At 36.6% G+C, this 20,355-nt stretch overlaps 1 protein-coding gene across 1 annotated transcript; it reads left to right on the top strand.

The window, feature by feature from the left end:
• The first annotated feature begins 5,454 nt into the window (after nucleotides 1-5,454).
• LOC149216374 (toll/interleukin-1 receptor-like protein) lies at nucleotides 5,455-6,093 on the top strand. The gene has a single exon (XM_089389927.1). It carries the CDS (start codon nucleotides 5,455-5,457, stop codon nucleotides 6,091-6,093), a length of 639 nt encoding a protein of 212 aa, XP_089246053.1.
• The last annotated feature ends 14,262 nt before the right edge of the window (nucleotides 6,094-20,355 follow it).

Below are 20,355 nucleotides of genomic sequence, written 5' to 3'. Positions count from 1 at the left end.
ATGTGTAGCTGCCTTGTGTCCTCTCTCTCTTCAGTTAATCTTTAGTTAGTCTTCAGTTCTTGAGTCCACTTGGTGAACCTTGCTTCCACTTGGAGAAACAAAGCCTCTGACTCATCACAAGGCGAAATACCTGATCCAAGTGTCATTTTTGGAAGCTTCCAAGGTAATGACTCATTGTGCCACATGTCCAATCTCGCCCAGCGCAGGTAGCCTTCACTGATTTTGACTTTCAGCGCAGGTACAAGGAGGAGCAGTTGACATGCAGCGCAGGTGCTCAGTGGAGCAGCTGACCTGATCCAAAAATAGCCTGTTTTTGAGTGTTTTCAGGTGGAGAACTGATGGGAAGTGCTGTGGTTTGCTGACCTTGTTCTTCTAGGGGTAAGAACAACATGTTTAGGGACTGAGGATCCCTATAATTATCGACATTTCATGCTCCATGCTGCGAGGCACAAAAATGTCTATAACACCTGTAAGGCACATAGTGTAGCAAGGACATGATTCTGGCCACGTATTCATCCATGGTTAAGGTCCCCAATTTTAACTTGTGGAATTTCTTCTCTTTTTCATCACAATAGCACTCGGTTAGATACTTGTCCTTAAAATGTTTTTGAAACTCATTCCACGTAACCTGATCTTCGTCAATTTTTCTTACCGTCTTGATTTCCTCCCACCAAAGAGTCGCTTTTCCCCTTAGCTGATAAAATGCCAATCATGCCTTCAGTTTGTCAGTGTACTCATAAATCTAAATGTACTTGCTGATATCAATTAACTATGCCTCCGCTGCCTCTTCAGATTCTCCCTCAAAGAGTGAGGGCTTAATTTGTTTAAATTCTCCAGGTAGTTCTGAATTTTGTCTGAGCATCCCTCTTCATCTTCCCTATGTTTTTCAGCCGACTCAGTGTTTCTTCTCCATGTTGAGCAGTAAGGGTCCTTTCCCGCTCTTTTGCACTAGGGTCTAAATGGCGTTGATTCTGTCGATTGGACAAACTTCTTAGAATTCTCTCCTGTTCTAAACACTGTTGTTCATTATCCATTCTTAAACTAGTCATTTCTGCACGCAACTACTGCACAATTTTGAGTAACATTGCACGGTAAGATAAGAAGTTTTCCCCTAACGATGGACTCACTTTATAGTTCGAAACGTTGGGTTATCAAAACTCTTTAACATGCTATTCCACACTCTTTCAAAACACTAAGCCTGTATGGACTCACTATTCAAAAAATTGCATTAGCTTACCGTGATTCTTCGCCCAACAGTATCCAAATATTTAGATTAGCATTCACATAAGTTGTTTGGGGCGATTCAGGTGGTTCATAGTTCCTTTGCCTTCTGACTTTATTTTCTTTTTCTGTTGAAATCTTTATCTATTTATTTGTGTTCACAAATAAGTTAATTTAGTTAAAAAATAGAAGCACATGTTTACAGTACATATTTGTTCCCATAGAGTCTGAGTGTACAAACCTGAGCCCTTGATACCATTTGTAACAGCTAAACTACAAACTCTATATAAATCTTAAAAAGAAATACCCAAAAAAAAAAAAGATATTTCATATATCAAAACCATTGGCACCTAACCATTTGGCGATATATATATATATATATATATATATATATATATATATATATATATCGATGCACAGTGAAAATGGATGACATAAATACCATAATTTTTTTCGAATATGAATAAATGTTAATTTAATGTGCATGTGAGGAGATCTGGCTGGGGATCCTTTGGGTTTATTATGCACATTGATTCATAGTGTACTATGTTGTATCGACACTCGTCCTTAGCAACACGCGGTGGGCATCTATTATTTGGGTTATTACTCTCATTAGATCATGTCATTTGTTCCAACTTCCACCGTTGATCTTAAGTCCTCGATCTGATGGCGAGGAATGGGTAGTTTTTATCCCTTTAAATGATTCTTCGCACCCGAACCTTGGAGGTCTCATTGTTGTAGTTTCTCCTTTGCCTTGTGTAGCTCTATGATGCGAAGTCACCAACTGGTTACAGTATGCTCCAATGGTTGAAATAGTGAAGGTTGTTGAACTCACGAAACATGTATGCCTTATAGTGGAGAAAATGTTGAACTTCCATTGCTCGGGCTTGAAGGTCTTTTCTTGATTGGGTTTCTGCTTTAAACCTATTCTAATGGTATTTCTCCATTATGCAGGAATGGCACATGAAGCTTCGGAGATGGCGGAAGGAAAAAAGTAGCAAGCGTCATCAGAACTAGGTATACCTCCACTGTTAGAAATTTAGGGCGGCAGTCCTATCTCAATCTCTGACTCGTAAAGGGGTTTTCCTTCTAGTCTTTTTCCTTGTGTTAACCTCTCATTTCGTAACTGAGTCTCATATTGCTTTACAAGTAGGCGACTCACTAAGGCCATGCCTTTGATTAAGGTAAGACTCTTCCTTGGTTATTATTCCATTTATATAAATGAACAAGGGTTTTACCTCCACTAGCCTTAACATACTCTTGACCTCTATTTATAGGTAAGCAACTTTTTGGGAGGTCTGTTGATCACGACTACGGCCATTAAACTTGTAAGAGCTTACTGAATTCCAGTTGATTTCCAGGTTGGAGTTGATTCTTTTGATTACTATTAAATCGTTTAAGGATTTTATGTGGAGGGTTTTCCCCTTATAAGCGAATTTAGGTTATTGATTACAAGCACAAGTTCTTTAACTTTTCTTTCTTGTTATTCGAAAAGCTCCAGTTGTCGAAAATTCCCTTTCGAAATGTAAGTTTTGAGGAATGAATAACTATGCTCGACGGTTGTCAGCAGTGGGTTTTTAAGAGTCAGTTTCCCTTTTCCTTTGTGAGATGCACTGTAATAAATTTCTGAGTTAATTTAAGGAGACGTCAATCATGCCTCCAATCGACTGTACCGATGGCATTGATTACTTCATAGTTTCTATACTTGATTAGCAATACACTCTTTTTCAGTTTAATCACGTTATATGAATGTTTACATCATTCTCACCTTTCCTGTGCATTAATCTTCTGCAACATGGTTGATAGAGGCACTGTATTTATTTAAAAGTGATAATTTATTATTAAAGGTTCTTGTAGTGTTACATACAGTTTGCTATATAGCTTTTATTCATTGTAAAGACCTGTAATGATAAGCGTTTCACGACCATTCTATGTTAACTGTTTGCTTAACTCAGATTAGGAAATAGGTTCATATTTGGACGAATGTTAATCTTTCTGTTCCACTAGACTTTATGATTACTGTACATTTTGTTCGAAAAGCTATTTACGCTTTCCTTTGCTTTATTGATAAGTTATATTCACAGGAATGTATTCTAGGATCTATATCAGTATATTGTTAGTGATATTGCTCTAGAATTTATCTTATTTTCCTATTATGTAAAACAAATAATTTGGTTGTAATCGTTTAGTTTATCCATTATTTATTGAGCATATAATAAAACTCCATGGTTATTAGTTTAGTAGTAAGCCTTCTATGCTACTTGTTTGTTTACCTGCAATTCACATAATAATATCTACAATCTAGCATAAAATCTTTACACTGATCATCTATTAATCCTGTAAGTCAGGTAATCATAATCATATTTATAGTATAGTAATAAATCTTGAGAAACTTGCTACCTTACTTCATTTGTTAACTTGCAATGGAAATGTATTCGAAAGGTCTCTCCTCCCAGCCACAAGCTGATACACGAGTCTGGCAACCACGTCCACACTCTCCCTTGAGCAACTTCTGTCTTTCACACTAGATTTTGTCTATCCTCCCAGCCACGAGCTGATCCACCAGTCTAGAAATCACGTCCACACTCTCCCTCAGCAACTTCTGTCTTTCTCACTGGATTTTGTCTAGTTACAGCAAATACTATGGGCCTGATTTTGTCTATCCTCCCAGCCACGAGCTGATCCACGAGTCTAGAAATCATGTCCACACTCTCCCTCGAGCAACTTCTGTCTTTCACACTGGATTTTGTCTAGTTACAGCCAGTACTATGGGCCTCATGACTCCCGTCCCCTCAATCTCTGTACTCTCTTATTGACTGTGTGCAACTTTCGCAGTGGTTTGTTCCACCCAGCTCTAAGATAGCCTTTGCTCCTCTTCCCCTCTCTATATTTCCCTTCTTAGGCAGAGGGTAGCTGTTTCTTGGCAACCATTTCTTTTAATTAAACAAAACAATTTTTATTCTTGTTAAAGTAATACTACCAATAATTTAGGTAATCTCAATGTATGTTTCTTGGTAACGAGCTTCAGTTAATATTTAACATCATAATGTAATAAAACTTAGAATAACATTGAGTAAAAATCAACTTAATAGTCTCATTAATTTTTATTCAGTTAATATTTAACATCAAAATGTAATAAAACTTAAAATAACATTTAGTAAAAATCAACTTAATAGTCTCATTAATTTTTATACAACTTGGAGTGTTAAAATATTATAATATTAAACTTTCATATATTATAATCCCAACCTCCACAACATGTCAATTAATAATATATAGAAAAGGAAAGGAATCATGGAGTTTTTCCAAGTTTGGGAAATACCGTCGTTCAAAGGTGGGAACTTCATCAACCATTTCCTTTCCGTATTGGGTAAGTAATTTAGGGTAAGTAATTTAGACGAAGCTGTGTCAAACGGAATAAATTAAATTAAAAAAAGCGTCACATAAATTAAAAAGGTTTTAATGATACAGAGGTTGTTTGGAACAGAGCGATAGTTGGGCCAGACTTCGGGTCATCACTTCCATGAAAAACACTGAAAGATTCAAGGAAGTTCCGGCAGCCCTTAAGCACAGGACACCTCTGCCATCACTCTGCCGGTTTATTATTAAAATATTTTATAGCTAAATTAAAATGTCAAAAACTTTATTTGAAAATACACATTTTTATTTACATAAAGATATATAATAAATATGAAAATGTATCATAAATATGAAATAATTATTTTAGAGACAAGTTATTTAACTAAACATAAACAAATATAATAAATATGAAAATGTCTCATAAATATAAAATAATTATTTTAGAGACAAGTTATTCAACTAATTTTTAAAAAATAATAATGTGTAAAATCATATTTTTACATCTCAAATAAATTATATTTTATAATTATTTTTTAATATGGTTTGGACTAAGTCTACAAAAATATTTGCATCAGACAAATTAATCTGAAGGAATAACTTAAGCAGGCGTTCACCGCAATGACATAGCGGGTGAATGGTAAATATGTGTTGAAGTAGGCGTTCGTCGATGGAAGGTGTGTGGAGCGCTGGTGGAAACTTCGTTCTCCCAACGTCCTTTAATATCCCTGGACAATAGTTCAAAGAGCACAATAGTTCAGCGCAATTTTTATTTGAAGAGGCGCGCTCCCTCTCCTCTATGTTGCAGTTTCCACTTCGCCTTCACATGAATAGGTTTCCCCGCCTGCGCATCATCTTCATACGTATCCTGGACAGATGGAAGGAAGGCAGATCGATGTGTTGAAATTTTTTCCTGCCATCGATCTGCCTTCCTACGTATGCCTCATCATAATATTTCTGGCCGTCCGGCCATTCGTTAAGACTCTACTGTCGGAACAGACAACTGTCCGTCGTGATACACCGCCTTCTGCATCAGCGGTAGCCTTCTCTGCCTCCACTTCTTATGACGTGTTCATAAATTATAGAGTTCCGGACGTTAAACACACTTTGGCCCTCCCTCTCTACCATACCCTTCAATCCCTGGGATTGAAAGTCTTTCTTGACCAGACCGAAATGGTAGTTGGACGCAACATTTATGATCAAATAGTAGCGGCTACTAGTGTGGCCTCTGTTCATATAGTCCTACTTTCTCCAAATTATGCAGAATCGGCTTTTTGTCTTGATGAACTCGTCCTCGTCGTAAATTCTGGCGCCACCATTATTCCTGTATTTTACGACGTTGACCCTTGTCAACTCGTGTGCAGGGGCAAATATAAAAGTGGAGCATACGATAAATCCCTGCGCGCACATGAAGAAACGCAGCAATACGACGGCAAAAGAATTCAGCAGTGGAGAGATGCTCTTGCTCATGTTGCAAAGATTAGCGGACTGGAGCAGAAGGCATTTAATGGGTGAGCATCATAGCTTTGAGTCTGTTGGATTAGTGGGTACATGCTAAATTAGGTAATAGGTGCTCCTCTCACTAATAATGTTGCCCTCTGGATATGAATACAGGGAACTCGAACTCTTGCAGAAGGTCGTCCAGGATGTGTTGAAATTTTTTCCAAACCCACCGGCTGCAATTGCATGTGAATGATGCTGGCGCACCCTTGGAATCGCTGAAATTGTTAACAGCGAGCATCTTGATTGGCTGTCCAGAAAATCATGAATACATCAGTGAAGGAATTATACTTCGCTATTTTATTGCTCATGCTGGGATATGTCAACAAGTTTTATACCTGTCTTATAAATTTATTTCTATATCAATTTTTTTAAATAGTGTTTTTATGCTGATAGGTTTCCAGAAGTAAATATATTGTAACAAATTTCAAAATCAAAGAATTATGGAATGTTGGGAATTTTTTTGTTTTTATTGGCTAGTTTACTTGAGCGATCACAAGAATACCACAGGGATGCTTGAATTGTTTTTCTCAAAGAAAATAATCTCTTTGGGTATTTATCCTTTCTTAACACGAGGGGAGAGTCAATACAAGAATATTTAAGTATAGTTATTACATCAATCTTTCTGATCACCATGTTATTTTTAAGGAATTGATGTCAGAGTATATAATAATTATTTTTCCCAATTATTTCAGTTAATTTTATTGATAATGTTTTAATACTATGTTTATGGTAGAGTATATAATAATTATTTTTCCCAATTATTTCAGTTAATTTTATTGATAATGTTTTAATACTATGTTTATGGTAGTAGCTATGTCTATTTTAAAATAATGTTTCAAATTTTTAATTTAATTATCAATAAATAGTAAGTGGACGATAGGAATTTAATCTACATATAATATTCTAGACTATTTTTGGTAGTATAGAAAAATTAATGTTTAGATTTATTTCCAAAGAAATTATGCCTTTTTTCCCTTTATATTAAATTTATTAATTAAAAAAATGGGATACAAACAAGTATCATATGAAATGAGTTATGGTTTTTTGACATGTGATATTAATAAACCATGTTATTGACACATGATATCGTAATAAAGTCTATTTACAAATTAAAAATCTCTATGATATGCTTTTTCTAAAGAAAAAGAAAATAATCTCTATAATAAAGTCGAAAGAATCTATATAGTTAAAAAATTTGTTAAAATTATTTTTAAATGTATATATGTGAAACTTATGTATAAATTTTGCTTATCAATAATGATTATTATTGTTATTTTCAATAAATCTATGATTAGTTAATTCTTATTATTTTTAAATTTTAACCATTTGAAATTATAATAAAAAAAATGTTTCAATATTTCTTATAAATTAATAGCTATTGACATTTACCAATTAATTAATTTATAAAATTATATTATTTAAAAAAGTATTTTAAAAATTTATATAATTTATTTTTTTCCATTTATAAAATTTTTATAATTGATTGATTATCTTATATAAATGTTTTCCAATTTTTTTTATTAAATATTAAAAAATTGTAAATTACCTTATTCAAATTTAAAATTGTAAAAAATCATTAACTTAAAATTCTAAAAAATTCGAAAATTCTCCCCAAATTTCTTAAAAATTCCTAAAATTCCCCACCCAACATTCTTAAAAAAAATCCCTGAAATTCCAAAAGAGGAACAAATAAGAGACATTGAATCGGAGTGGGATGTTTCGAAATACGAAACTTCCATGAAAATTCCATATGAAGCTTCCAGCATTAGCTTCCATAATCGCACCGACATGTCAGATGCGGCTTTGAGAGTGTAATCTTTAAACATAAAAGTATACAAGTTCTCTTGACAATAGCGTGGGATATAAAACGTTTGAAATAACCTTTCACTTCAACGCTTGAAAATAATAATTATTAAATTAATGGTTTTCCATATTCATACTTTATATTTTTTCCCTAACATCCAAATAATTATGTCTTACAATTCTGAAGTTTTTGTTCTCCCTGCATGGAAGGGCTATAAATTTCTTGACAACTCAGAACATTGCTTTACATTGAAAAAAACCCATGCTGCCTTTTACTCGAGGGATAACATAACGTAAAAACTATGTTTTCATGAGGGAGGTTACACCATGTTCAAAGTTATGCAAAACTATATTTTATTAAGGAGATTACAACTTTTAATGGGGGAGATTACATATTATAAGACACCTTTTTTTTTTGTTGTTCTGTTTCTTTGGGAAGAAGGTTTATTTTTTATTTTATTTTTTTTATTTTTATTTTTATTTTTTATTTTTTTGGCAAATCTAGATATGCCAAGACACTATCAGTGGCAAGTTCCTAGTTTTCAGGGTTGGTGTATTGTTCCACTAGTTGTCCCAGGCCATATTTGTATTATCCCCGCACCAAGTATGTGCTACCTTAAGGATCTGTAGGACTTGTGCCAAGACATGCTGAGTTGTTGGACAAGTGAGGAAGACTTGATTAGTAGATTCCTCCTCGTTTTTGCAGAGAACGCAACATGTAGGTCCTGGGAAAGCTCGTTTCCTTAGATTTTGTTCCAGTCGGAATTTTGTCCTCAATGATGTTCCACATTAGTAATCGAGATCGTGTAGGGCCTTGAAGCTTCCAGATATTCTGCTACTAGTTTTTTAGTACTTCAGGTTTGTGTCTAGCATGAATTGTTATGTATCCCTCCTTTGGGGAATAGGTCCTATTCTGTGCTAGTCCCCAGAGCAGCGCATCCCACTCATCCCTTAATATAACATGATATTTTGATAAGGCTCTTAAATAGGTCCCCCACCCCAAGTGCCATCTATCAGGGATGTTTAGAGTTGTCCCTGATTACCAGGCTTGTTGATATACAACTGTGTTATGGGGGTCCCCTATGTGGGCTATAAAGTAGATATCCTTTTGATTCAGATTGAAAACCAGGTCCTGTGGTAGGATATGTGAGTTCTGACATCAAAGCCATGGATCTATTCCGATACGAGCATCCTCTCCATTGCCTATCCTCCATGTGAGTCCCTTTCTAATAGTAGGGAGGGTATTCAACACTGCCCTCCAAATGACCGAAATGCTCTTTCTATTCCAGGTTGGTAGTCTTAACCAATCCAATAGTGGTGTTAGCCAGATGTATTTGTAGGAGATCACTTCTGACCAAAGGATTCTTTGCTTCAACAGTAATCAACCGAGTTTCACTGCAAGAGCCTGGGTGAATGCAGATAAATTTTTTAAGCCCCACCTACCCCATTTTTTGGGGGTAGTGATGCTGCTCCATTTGACCCAAGCCTATAGTTTCCCCTCTTCATTTCCTTTCCATAAGAAATTGTAGCATATTCTCTTAATCCTTTGTATTATTCCTTGTGGAATCCAAGTCAGGGACATCCAATAAATCGGTGTGGCTTCGAGGATAGATTTAATAGGCACCAATCTACCGGCCCTAGATAGAAGTCTGTGATTCCATAGATTTAGTCTTCTTTCTATCTTTGTGATCAACTAAGTCCAATTTGCTATTTTGAATCCATCTGATTTTATCCTAAATCCCAGGTACTTCAAACCATCCTTCAGGGCCTTAATTTGAAACGAGAAATTTTGGAGAGCAAGATTGGATTCTTGTTGTGCACATCTTGACAGGGATATGGTGGATTTAACCTGGTTAATCTCCATACCAGTGGCCGAGCTAAAAAGCCACACTATCCTTGTGAAGGTAATTATGTTCCGTATGCCACCATCCAGAAATATGAGGATGTCATCAGCAAATAGGAGGTGAGTTAGTGTGCATTGGTCTGTTATCTTTAGACCCTTGAGGTTCCTTGCACACTTCTCCAAGGAAATATTTCTATTGAGTCCTTCCATAACCAATAGGAAAAGTAGGGGGGAAAGGGGACATCCTTTTCTGAGTCCCCTCTTGGCTTGGAAGGTGTGGGAGGCCGATCGGTTGACTAAAATGGCAAAGGAGACCAAACTAATATAGCACATGATCCATCTGATGAAATCTGGGGGGAAGCCCAGATGAGTGAGTAACATCTGGAGATATAGCTAGCTGACCTGGTTGCAAGCCTTTGAGAGATCAATTTTGAGCATCATTCCTTTAAGGTTCTTTAGCTTGATAGAGTGGAGGGCATCTTGTGCCATGCCTATGGCCCCATGAATTTGATGGTTTTGTAAAAAGGCAAACTTATCCGGGGAGATATGCTTAGATAGAATAGGTTCGATATGATTAGCTATAATATTCGCTATGATTTTATAAATAAAATTACAAAGGGATATAGGTTGGAAGTCATTAAAGGATAGAGGAGAATCCAATTTGGGGATAAAGGCTATGAAGGTGGAGTTTATAGTCTCATGTAATCTACCCTGGGTACAACTTTCTTCCCCAACAGCGAGAAGGTTAGGTCCTATAATGTCAAAAAAGGTGAGGTAGAATTCCACTTGCCATCCATTCGGCCCTAGGCGTTTATCTCCTTTGAACCATTTCAGGGTGCTCTCTAGTTCCCCCAAGGAGACAGGCTTATTGAGGTCCTCCGGTCTTTCAAGATCCAAAAATCGAGGGAAGTACCCAGCAATATGGATAATATCAGTTAGAGTAGCACTTGGTGGAGCTTTGAATCGCTGTTTGAAATTAGCGCCTAGCTATGATAGCTGCGAGTGAGTATTTGCCAGCGTTCCCTGATCCGAGGGAATCTACCAAATCGTATTGCTGGCTTTCCTTCCATTTGAAAATTTGTGGAAGAGTTTAGTGTTGCCATCCCGATCTTGTAACCAGATGGCATTGCTTCTAAGTCGCCAATTTTCTTCCCGGGCCAGTAGGATCTTAGATCTCTGGGCTTCCATCTCCACTAGATGCAATTTTGACTCGATGGAGTTAAAGCTCCTGCCATGTTCATCCATTAGTATGGCTATCTGAGATTCTAATTCAGATATGGTAAGATCATCCCTATCTATCTTCTTTTTGGCCCAATTAATGGAAATTCGCTTAAGGTTGTACAAGTTGTTGCAAAAACCTACTGCTTTCCTCATCTCAATTGTAAGGGGATGGGATTTCTAGTAGTCTAATACCATCTTGAGGTAGTCTAGGTCCTTTAGCTAGGTCGAGTTAAACTCGTAGGGTGCTTGAGGTTTGGTAGTGGATCCTCCCAATTCCAAATATATTGGTGAATGGTCAGATATGCCACCTCAGACCACCCATTGTCTGAAGTTTGTAAGAGTCATTGGCAGGTCTTCATGGATGAGAAATCGGTCCAGTATTCTCCCCAAAGCTGCCTCACCAGTTCTTCTATTATGTCAGGTAGGCATCTTATTATTCATAGGTATGTTGATAAGACCGTGCTGATCTAGCAGAGAGCTCAGTTGATCTGAGTGTGGGACAAGTTGCGAGTGATGACCCCAGGATTCTTCATGACTATTGTAAAATTTAAGGTCACCCCCCAGAATGGTTGAGAAAGTGATCATCAGGTTATCTAGAAATCGCTTCCAAAAGTCTAGCCTATTTTGATAGGGGGAATATTTATTTATTATACAAATATGTTTACCCAATATAGCTAAGAAGAGATCCATGCCAAGGAAACTGAGTCCTCCCCATGATGCAATCACTCTAATGGTGCGAGGATTGATCCCAAGAGAAAGTCCCCCTCATCTTCCAGCGACATCCAGAGCTTGGAAATGCCACCCATGCATGATGCCCCGGAGGGATTTTACTATCTGATCGAAAGGCCCCAAGGTTTCCTGAAGGAAGATAATATCACAGGGTTCACAACTCAAGAGTCTCTTAAGGGCCAGTTTTTTTTAGGGCTGGCTAGGCCCCTACAATTGAAAGAGAGCCATTTCATCGGGAGACCTTGGCTAGGTTGTCTATTGCTCTAAGCACCCAATCAATGGTGTTTTGTCGGCCCTGGGTGACATCATCCCCTACGATTTTGATAGCTTTGGCTAATTTGGAGGGTCTCCCTCTAGTAGGATTATGGTCATATGGGTAGGGGGTGGTACCGAGGCCAAAAGAATTGGGGATGGATTGTTTATGGGGATGGATATTGTAGGCATGAGAGGCCGAGGGAGTGTGTTTAGATGGCAGAGGAAGCCCGTCCAATCCAGATATCAATGGTGGGGTAGTGGAAAAACAGGTTGCAGAGGCTTGATTGAACAAGTAATAGGAGATGTGGTTAAACAAGGGGAGAGTGCAGATGAAACCATTGAGACAGATAAAAAATTAAAATGAAAAGCAGAGGAACAGGGCTGAGAGTCAGTACCCAATGAAGGAGTTACGTCTGCCGCAGATCTAGATCTGGTCTTAGGAGGAGATGGAGGCAATATCTAGGAGGCATTAGAAGTTTGAATAGTGTTCCCAACATCTTCCTTTGTGCGATCCAGATCTGAGGGTAGCACGTCCACCATCGGTCCTTCTGATTGTTTATGCACCGAACCCTTAGCCATTGGAGTCATGGTCTTGCACACCTTCATAGTCATGGTCTTGCGTGCGAGTGAAGTGATGCCAGAGCAAGGTGATCTTCTCCTCCAACCTGGCCCTAGTATCCAAGTGTACAAAAATTTGAGCCATGGTCATGATCCCCTTCGATTCGAAAGATTGATCATGATCCAAGTAGCTGCCCAGGGTATCCCTAGTTTGATTGAAGATGGTAGGGGTCTAGTATTGTAGTGGGTGTCCCAGTAGTCAAACCCAGATTGGTCCTAACCCTAACTATTATTACTCGGGATCGAACAATGGATCCCATCGCTTTAGCAATACAGGCGCCAGTTCAACATGGCAGAACCTAGATAGGATCCAATCCGTGTATTCCTCCCGGTGGAATCGAAGGGCAAACCATCCCCTTGCCAAAACATGGATGATGGACAAATATTTTAGAAGAGAACCCCAGATTTCCTCTCTTTAGAGTCGCAGCTACTCTATAGTGTAATTCCTCCCACGGACACGACCAACCGAAACCTTCTTTATCGTATTGTCCACTTCTCCCATTGTAAGATCCTTACCCAGGGCAAGTTTTATGTCTCTGTCTCCAGCCCTAAGACACCGGGCTTTTTTTTGCTTATCTGAACGTCAGGCCATCAGGTAATCCTTGAGTAGTCTGTTATGCCTTGGTTCACTATTTGTGGGGTGGATGGGGCAGATTTGGTGGTAGGGATCTGGGAGCTAAAAGAACGAGAGCAGATGGTTGTGATAGGGTTAGGGTTAGAACCATAAGGGTTTGAAGGGCCGCTAGGGGGATGAGGGTTTGAGCAGGGTAGGGTTTCAGGTATCGTTCTAGAGATGGGCACAAAACTAGGCAGAGCAGACACATGGGGAATCTGAGGGAGTGGTGCATCAAAAGAGGGTGAGGCTTGCAAGAATGTTCCTAACAGGTTCTGTGTCACTCAGGAAAGAGGGGGCAATCCAACCGAGGTCGTTGTGGAGCAGCGAAGAGACCCAGGTTTGACATGGCGTGGTGAAGAGGCTTGTTGACCTCGTGGGAATGAGGGTCCATTGGTTTATCCGCCCTGTCCATGTCCTCGGAACCACTAGTGAACGAGGTAACAACTGTCGGGAGAAATGGAAAAAACTCAGGAACTATGAACCTGGGTAAAACTGCAAAGGGAGGAGCTAGCAACGATGATGTTCCAGTGCCTTGAGGGCTAAAATCTAGGCTGTCAAATATTAGGCATCAAGGGCTCACGACCACCATGGTATAACATCCACAATTCAACTGTTAGGTGTTAGGTGCTCAGATTATTCCAAAGATATGTATGAGTTTCCTTGAAATCATAGAGGAGACACAGAACACTCGGACAAGGCACATTACTCCCGAAGTCATTGATAGAGGGAAACCCTGGGTATATTTCGATGGTGTAGCCCAAGATCAAGGATGCGGTGGAGGCATCATCCTTCACATATCTGAATCATATTATTTCCATATCAGTCTGGGGCTGGGAAATGGCACTAACGATTATGCGAAACTCATGACCCTTCGCCATCTGTTACATTTTGATACATCCAAAACTGCAAACAACTACAAATTTTTGGGGACTCTAAGATGGTCATAAACTGGTTCAATTGCACTACTACATGCCATGCTTTCCCACTCAAAACAAAATTGGATGATGTTTTATTTATAAAATCACAATTTGATCTTTTTTATTTCACTCATATCTACAGGGAATGTAATGTAGTCGCGGATAGGTTATCGAAAGAGGCAATGAATCATCCTTGAGGAGAATGGTTGATCAGATAGCACACTCATGCACAACTCTATCAATACTATCATAGACTGCATATAAACCAAGTTTTGCAGAGGGCAGACTTGCCCTAATTACAACACTTTGTTGTTAAAATATTATACACAATTTTATGGATATGTAAATAGTTATGTATATGAACTTCTATCAGTATACCTGATCAACGGACTTTTGTAAATTTTGCTTTAGTTTTTGCAAAATTTTCACAGTTGACCACGATCACTTTACTGCATATGCCAAGGGAATTTACAATGTGTAATTTTCTTGATAATGAAAAATACGATTTTTCTTTTCGGGAAGAAAAAAATATTTTCTTTTTAACTAGAAAGAGTATCGATTATATTCAAAAAGTCGTGCTAACAAAATCGAGTTTTTACATTAGTTTATTCATGATCCAAAAAGTTAGTAATAATATTTTTGCCCATCTAGACTGTTGCAGTAGATATGGCTATCCTACTTACAAAAGTTTCCCATTCGAGGATAGTTACAGCTATAACTTCGACAAAATTGAAATAGGAGATATACATTTATAGTTCATCATTTTGATAAAACAAGAAACAAGACAGAGGTGATCAAATATCCATTGGAGCTCGACAATTTAGATCCAGGCCAGGAGAAGCATCTTCTCAGTCTTTGGAATAAGCATCTTCTGAGACTTTGGAAATATCGTGGTCTGTCATGGCCTCCATGTTTTTCTCCATGGTTTCCACCTTGATCTTCATATTTTCCAGCTAATGGCATAGTGCATACACTTCGTCCTCCAATTGTGTGATGCATTCCCGTTTCTCGATCTCTTGTTCCTGCATAGTCATGTTTTCATGCATTTTCTAGTGCATGCTGCATTGGAGTTCGATCAGGGCCTCCCTTAAGTTTGAATGGTCTTGAACGTCTGTTTCTAGCACCCTGCCTCGAGAAACTAGCCCTCAACCCTTTGGATCTCTGTCTGTGGCTTCCCCATGTGCCCGACCAAGAACTGTCGTTTGTACCCTACATGCTCACTTCCATAACTTCTCTTTTTATCAGGCTCCAGTAATTGTCAATGTTTTCCACAATCTCTAACAGCCAAGCACCCTCTCCAGCCCTTCAAACACTACCCTCTTCCTTGGAAAGTATGCACCTCCCAACCTCACTCCAACTCCAATTCTCCTCGCACTTTTGGAGAGAATTAGGAACCCACCCGGTGTCAGAAATCTAGTTTGATTGTGAACACTCAGAACTACCCAAGCCCAGAGCTTCCAACACCCACAACGCCTCAATTATACTCAGAATTTCATTGCTTTCATTTAAAAACTCATATGGGTAGTCCTTCCGACCCTCATTTTCACTTTTCACAGCATAATTCCCTGCCGCTATGAAACATAAACAAATAAATAGAAACCTCATCTCTAGCCACCATGCTTTCACAGAGGCCATCATCCCACTCTCAAACCTTAAAATACACAAAATTCACATACCATTTTTCACTTTATAACTTCTACTTGACTGAGAGGTGATGTAGAGATGAGCAAAGAGATTGTTGTAATTGAGAGCCCATGAGTACTCCATCATAACTCTATAATCCACCATTAATTTCCTACCAAGATACTGATATCTATCAACCATCCCCACAATTGTCCCACGAGCGAGCCCGATTTCACTGAGAATTGGAATTAAATTATGATTCGTAATTCTCAAATCCCTGCAGAAGCCTGAGGTGATGTGCCACCCAATTCTCTAAGAACCAAGGAAAGAATAGTGAGGTTGCACGATGTGGCTTAATATTCGAACATGTGTGGTGCTAAAATTCCATACAACACCACATCTCAAGCGAGTGTGGATGTTTGGCTTGCGAAAATTCCTCATGGATGGTAGGAACTTGTAGAGGATGACGTGAGAAGGGGAGGAGGAACCCGCAGTGGGGATTATATTGTAGAGGGACATAGGAGAAAAGGGAGCTGCCACAACTGAGGGGGAAGGGGAGGGTAATGAGGAGGGGGAGGGTGAATGGGAGAAAGGGGAATGGAGGCAAGAGGGAGGTTGGGAGGGATAGGATGGGGGAAGGGGCTGGGAAGAAGCTACGAGGGGAGAGCTAGGGGGAGGATGGAAGGGCTTCATATCTTTATGGTATGTTAAATGGGACTTTTCAATTGCCTTAGCAATCCTTTGAGACTTTATTAGCAGCCTACATATGTATCTCTTCATTTTCTTAAGGAATTTTGGTCATGCCCACGACATCATTTATTACACTTTTTTCCTCCTCTAGATGGCATGCATCATTAGCCTGTATATTAGCATCATAGTTATTTCCCCTCAAGACATGGTAGAAGGACACCAGGTTGAACTAAGGTGCAAGTTTTGAGCTCTCATAATGATTTGGTTCAAGTTAGTGATCTTAGCCTTTGAAGTGTTAATCATATGCCTTATAACTATCATGGAGTCTCCTAACATGTAAATCCTTTTTATCCTATTTCTTTGTGCCAAGATTAGTTGAGGAGCATTCCATATGCTTCTGCTTGTTTATTGGTCTTCTAAACTAGCCCCCAAGCATAAATAAATTCAATGATTCCTTCGGGATTAATGACAATCCCTCCCCCTCGTGCCAGCCCAACATGAGTTTTTTTTTAAATAAAAAATATTATACATAATTATTTTGCAAATTGTATTTTATAATATATAATAAATATTTTTAAGTTTTATAATAATTAATATTCAACAATGATATTTACGATTTTGTTTATTTAATATAATAGTATCAAATTTGTATTTATTTTAATTTAAAATTTATTAAATTTTGAAGAGATTAAACTTCAAATAAATAAATCTCTTTTTGAATATAAAATTTTAAAAAGATTTGCATCTCTAAATAGATTCACTAATTTATATTAAACTTTACGTTATTTTAATATTTAACAATTAATATCTATTTATTTATTTTTCTTTAATTATAACTATGTAATATCTAAATTATAATATTAGATTATTTTATTTTCCAAATTCAATTTGTTATTTTTACTGTAATATTTTTAGTTGCTCTTCAATTTTCTATTTTTATTTTTGGAGTATAATAAATAAATAAATATATATATATATATATATATATATATATATATATATATATAAAATAATAATACTTAATCATATAAATAAAATAATAATACTTAATCCCAAATTTTACGATTATGGAAGGTAAATTATTTAAAAAAATATATCTTAAATGTGTTTTTATCTTGGAATAGGTTTCCAAAATTTAACCTTGATATAATATTATGGAATATTCTCAATAAGAATCAAACATCAAAGGTTGAGATTTGTTTTGGAAGTAGTTATTTCGTTGGTGCTCTCTTAATCAAATTGATTAAATAAAAAAATCTGATATGAACCTGTATCATATGAATTTGAATTTTGGCATATGGTATGGGTAAGCCATGTTATTTGCGTATGGTGTTGTAACCCATGATAAAGTTGAAATAGACCTATATGATTAAGAATCTTGCTATATATTTTTAAAAATTTATATATTTTTACTCGTGTATTTTTTTTATAATTAATATTATTAATAATAATTTAAAATAAAACAATAATTTAGTTAAATTATTTTTTTCCCAAATATTTTCAATATGAGATGAAATAAATATTTTGATTCCTAATAGGCAACCTCAATTGCGGATTCCCAAAATATTCCAGAATGTACATGGATGAATCTATATATGTAGTAAAAAAAACCTCTTTAAAGAACACAAATTAAGATTTGGACACAATTTTTTCACTCCAGTGAAAATCTGTAGGAAACTCCAAAAAGTTGCACTTAAACCACTCTAAATTGATTTTTTTAATTCATGATAAATCACATCAATGTTTTAGGATTGACACATTTTGAACTTTGGACAAAGATGGATACTGAGATCAATATATTACATAATTATAGTTGATATGCAATGGTAACTCCAAACAATCATGATAATAAAGAATATAAATGAGATCAATAGATTATATAATTATAGTTGAGATGCAATGGTAAACTCCAAACAATCATGATAATAAAGAATATAAATAAAAATCATTAAAAAAACATCCAACCAAAATTATTATTATTATTTTTTATCAAACAATAAATGAATAAACTAATTAATTAAAAACTTCAAAAATAAAAATAAAAATAACATTGAAGAAATTATAAAATATAAGTACATAAATATTTTTCATATAATAAAAAATTACAATATACTTAATTTCTCTAATAAATATTATTAAATATACTTAATTTATCTAATAAATATTATTAGATATAAAAGAAAAGAAATTACCAAAAATTACAATATACTTAATTTGTCTAATAAATATTATTAAATATAAAAGAAAAGAAATAAAAGATTTATTTGATTTCTCAATATTAATTTATAAATAAATGACATAATTTTTTTTAATTAATAACAAAGTATTAGATAAGTAAGAATATACAACGCACTAGAACGCCCTTGTTGACGATCTTTTACTTCGGCAGCGTCTAGGGTTCCTCGAACAATGTGATATCTCACACCGGGTAAATCTTTAACCCTTCCTCCTCTTACTAATACTACAGAATGTTCTTGTAAATTATGGTCAATACCAGGTATATAAGCAGTGATTTCAAATCCAGAGGTTAATCATACTCTGGCAACTTTACGTAAGGCAGCGTTTGGTTTTTTGGGGGTGATAGTGGAAAAGTTGACAGATAAGTTTTCTTCACTGTCACTCTACAAAACCGTACATGAGATTTGCACCTCATACGACTTCTCGTTCAATTTTTTTTTGTTTCGAAGTAAGATAAATTGGATTATTCTCGTTGTTCGATAATATTAATATTCCCTTCCTTTATACATTATGTCTCAAAGAGTAACTGGAACCAATTAAGTCAAACACATTTTCGTATTCTAACCAAACACTAATGAATCCTATTTGTCCTTTTCGGTCAAAAATGTTATGCAAAATCTTCGGGATTCCCTCTTCATTCTCTATTCCCATCCTATAAGTACAGTGCCTGAAGAAATACTCTTTTTGTATGAATCGACATTATTACATGCTAATTCCTTCTTGATATCTCGATATATCATTCCTCCAAATCACAAATTGGATTCGAAATTGACGGGTTAATGTGAGCTTATCCATGTGGTTATACACTGTTCGAATTTGAACAGGAATCAATTTAATGAAAGATCCTGGCTTTCGTGCTTTTGTTGGGGTTGTCCAAGATCATTTCGATGACCTATGTTGAGGGAGATATATATCCATATCTATCTGAGATATGATCTGATCGACTGCGTAAGTCCACACGAATAGCAACCGATACCAGGGAGAGTATACGGAAAAGAAAGTGATTTTTGATCTGATATGATGAACTGATGAACGGCATCAGTCCTATATCTTGTTTCTGTGGACCGGTGGAAAAGTGAGGGCTCAGCGGGAAGAGGATTGTACCACGAGAGAGCGAAGGGGTCAACCTGTTCCGAATAGACAACATGGATTTTGGAAATGTAGTTGTACTCTTACATCGATCCAGATCAAGAAGTATTTCCATCCACGGGGGTAAATATTTGCTCGCTAGACGAGAGGATAGCAGTGCTAGTTACAAATTCTGTTCCGGTAGGATTTCACTTTATTTCTATAAAGTAGTTAACGGTTGCATAGGGTCTTCTCCTTGGTGCAAGAAGAACAATTTGATCCGTATCATCTCTGTATAATCTTGACTCGATCTTGTTCTCCTTGTTCTTCCAAACAATATTGAGTTCTTTCCGTACGCACTAGTGCTAGATCGGATCAAACATGCTGATTCAAGTTCATGTAAAACTTGCTTGATCAAGATAGGTAAAATATTACTGATTTTACGGGACCATATGTTATGATTCGAATCAGTAGGAAATACTACTTTCGACAGGATTCACTCAGAATAGGCTCCAATTTTTTTTCGTAGTAGTGTGAAAAGAAGGAAGGTCTGGCTTCAAGTTGTTCGAGATAAAATAGTGGGATAGTTGTGTTGAGTCTCTCGACCCTTTGGTAAGTTATTATTCATAAGTCAGTTCTCCTTCCAGATGAGA

Source organism: Pinus tabuliformis, chromosome 1_1, assembly GCF_031772625.1.
Source record: "Pinus tabuliformis cultivar Carrire ecotype Pingquan chromosome 1_1, CPIR1, whole genome shotgun sequence".
Lineage (NCBI taxonomy): Eukaryota > Viridiplantae > Streptophyta > Pinopsida > Pinales > Pinaceae > Pinus > Pinus tabuliformis.
The sequence above is the reverse complement of the archived record's forward strand: the minus strand, read 5'-3'. Positions and strand labels throughout refer to the sequence as shown.

What these genes read in the sequence shown, in the direction of transcription:
- LOC149216374 (XM_089389927.1), top strand. Translation starts at nt 5,455, where the DNA reads ATGGAAGGAAGGCAGATCGATGTGTTGAAATTTTTTCCTGCCATCGAT.